At 59.3% G+C, this 1,401-nt stretch overlaps 1 protein-coding gene across 1 annotated transcript; it reads left to right on the top strand.

Annotated features, from left to right (window-relative positions):
* Window positions 1-78: 78 nt before the first annotated feature.
* Window positions 79-1,140, top strand: LOC104459864 (epiplakin-like). Its single transcript, XM_010078383.1, has one exon. The coding sequence runs from the start codon at window positions 79-81 to the stop codon at window positions 1,138-1,140; it is 1,062 nt and encodes a 353-aa protein (XP_010076685.1).
* The last annotated feature ends 261 nt before the right edge of the window (window positions 1,141-1,401 follow it).

Genomic DNA, 1,401 nt, shown 5'->3' on the forward strand with positions numbered 1-1,401 from the left:
GAGATGATCACCATCCTCACCGCCATCGTCACTGGGGCTGAGGGCCAGGGCCACGGAGCCACCCTGGCCCACAAGCCCATGCAGCGGGAGGCCCCGCCGTCAGCCGAGAACGGCGAGGCCGCCGACTCCCGGCAGGACCAAAAGGAGGAGCGGGAGCAGGAGTGGGAGCAGGAGCTGGAGCGGTCCCTGAAGTCCCGCACCGTGGAGGTCTCGGCGGGCGGCTTCCACGGCAGGATGGTCTCCCTGTGGGAGCTCCTCTTCTCCAAGTACGTCTCCGAGGCAAAGAGGCAGGAACTGCTGGGGAAGGTGCGGGCCAGGAGCCTGGAGCTGGACGAGCTGGCCAGGCTCCTCAGCGTCCTCGTCCAGGAGGCGGTGCAGCGCAGCAGCACCGTGAAATTCACAGGCCTCAGGAGGCAGGTGACCGCCTCGGACCTGCTGGACTCGGGCATCATTGACAAGGACACGCTGGCCGACCTGGTCCAGGGCTCCAAGACGGTGCAGGAGGTGACAGAAATGGCCTCCGTCAAGCGCTACCTGGACGGCACGGGCTGCATCGCCGGCGTGCTGGTGCCCTCCAAGACCGACCCCGCCAAGATGGAGAAGATGACCATCTACCAGGCCATGTGGAAGGGCATCCTGAGGCAGGGCACGGCCCTGGTGCTGCTGGAGGCGCAGGCTGCCACCGGCTTCCTCGTTGACCCGCTGGCCAACAAGAAGCTCTCTGTGGACGAGGCCGTCTCCTGTGGCCTGGTGGGCAGCGAGCTGCACGAGAAGCTGCTGTCGGCCGAGAGGGCCGTCACGGGCTACACCGACCCCTACACCGGCGACCAGATCTCCCTCTTCCAGGCCATGCAGAAGGACCTCATCGTCAAGGAGCACGGCGTCCGCCTGCTGGAGGCCCAGATTGCCACCGGCGGCATCATCGACCCCGTGCACAGCCACCGCCTCCCCGTGGAGGTGGCCTACCGGCGCGGCTACTTCGACCAGGAGATGAACCAGATTCTCTGCGACCCCAGCGACGACACCAAGGGCTTCTTCGACCCCAACACCCACGAGAACCTCACCTACATGCAGCTCCTGCGACGCTGCGTGCCCGACCCGGACACTGGTCTTTATTTCCTTAAGGTTTTCAGAAAGTAATTGTTATTTTTTTTGCTTTTTTTTTGGTTTTTGTTTTGCATTGGTGAATAATTGAGCTTTTTTTTTTCTTAAATCTTATTCTGTTCAGGTTATTTCCTTGTCATTCTTTTTTGTTTACCACAATTTACGCACATCACTTATAGTTTTTAAGTTCCTCCCTGGTGTATTGTGGAATAGCACGTTCAGTCTTTTTCTTCTTAGAATTTCAGGAACACAGGAATCAGCCTGGGTTATCTCAGGTCATTTTGGTGAAATATGTTG

The sequence above is a fragment of the Pterocles gutturalis genome, unplaced genomic scaffold, assembly GCF_000699245.1.
Source record: "Pterocles gutturalis isolate BGI_N339 unplaced genomic scaffold, ASM69924v1 scaffold51683, whole genome shotgun sequence".
NCBI lineage: Eukaryota > Metazoa > Chordata > Aves > Pterocliformes > Pteroclidae > Pterocles > Pterocles gutturalis.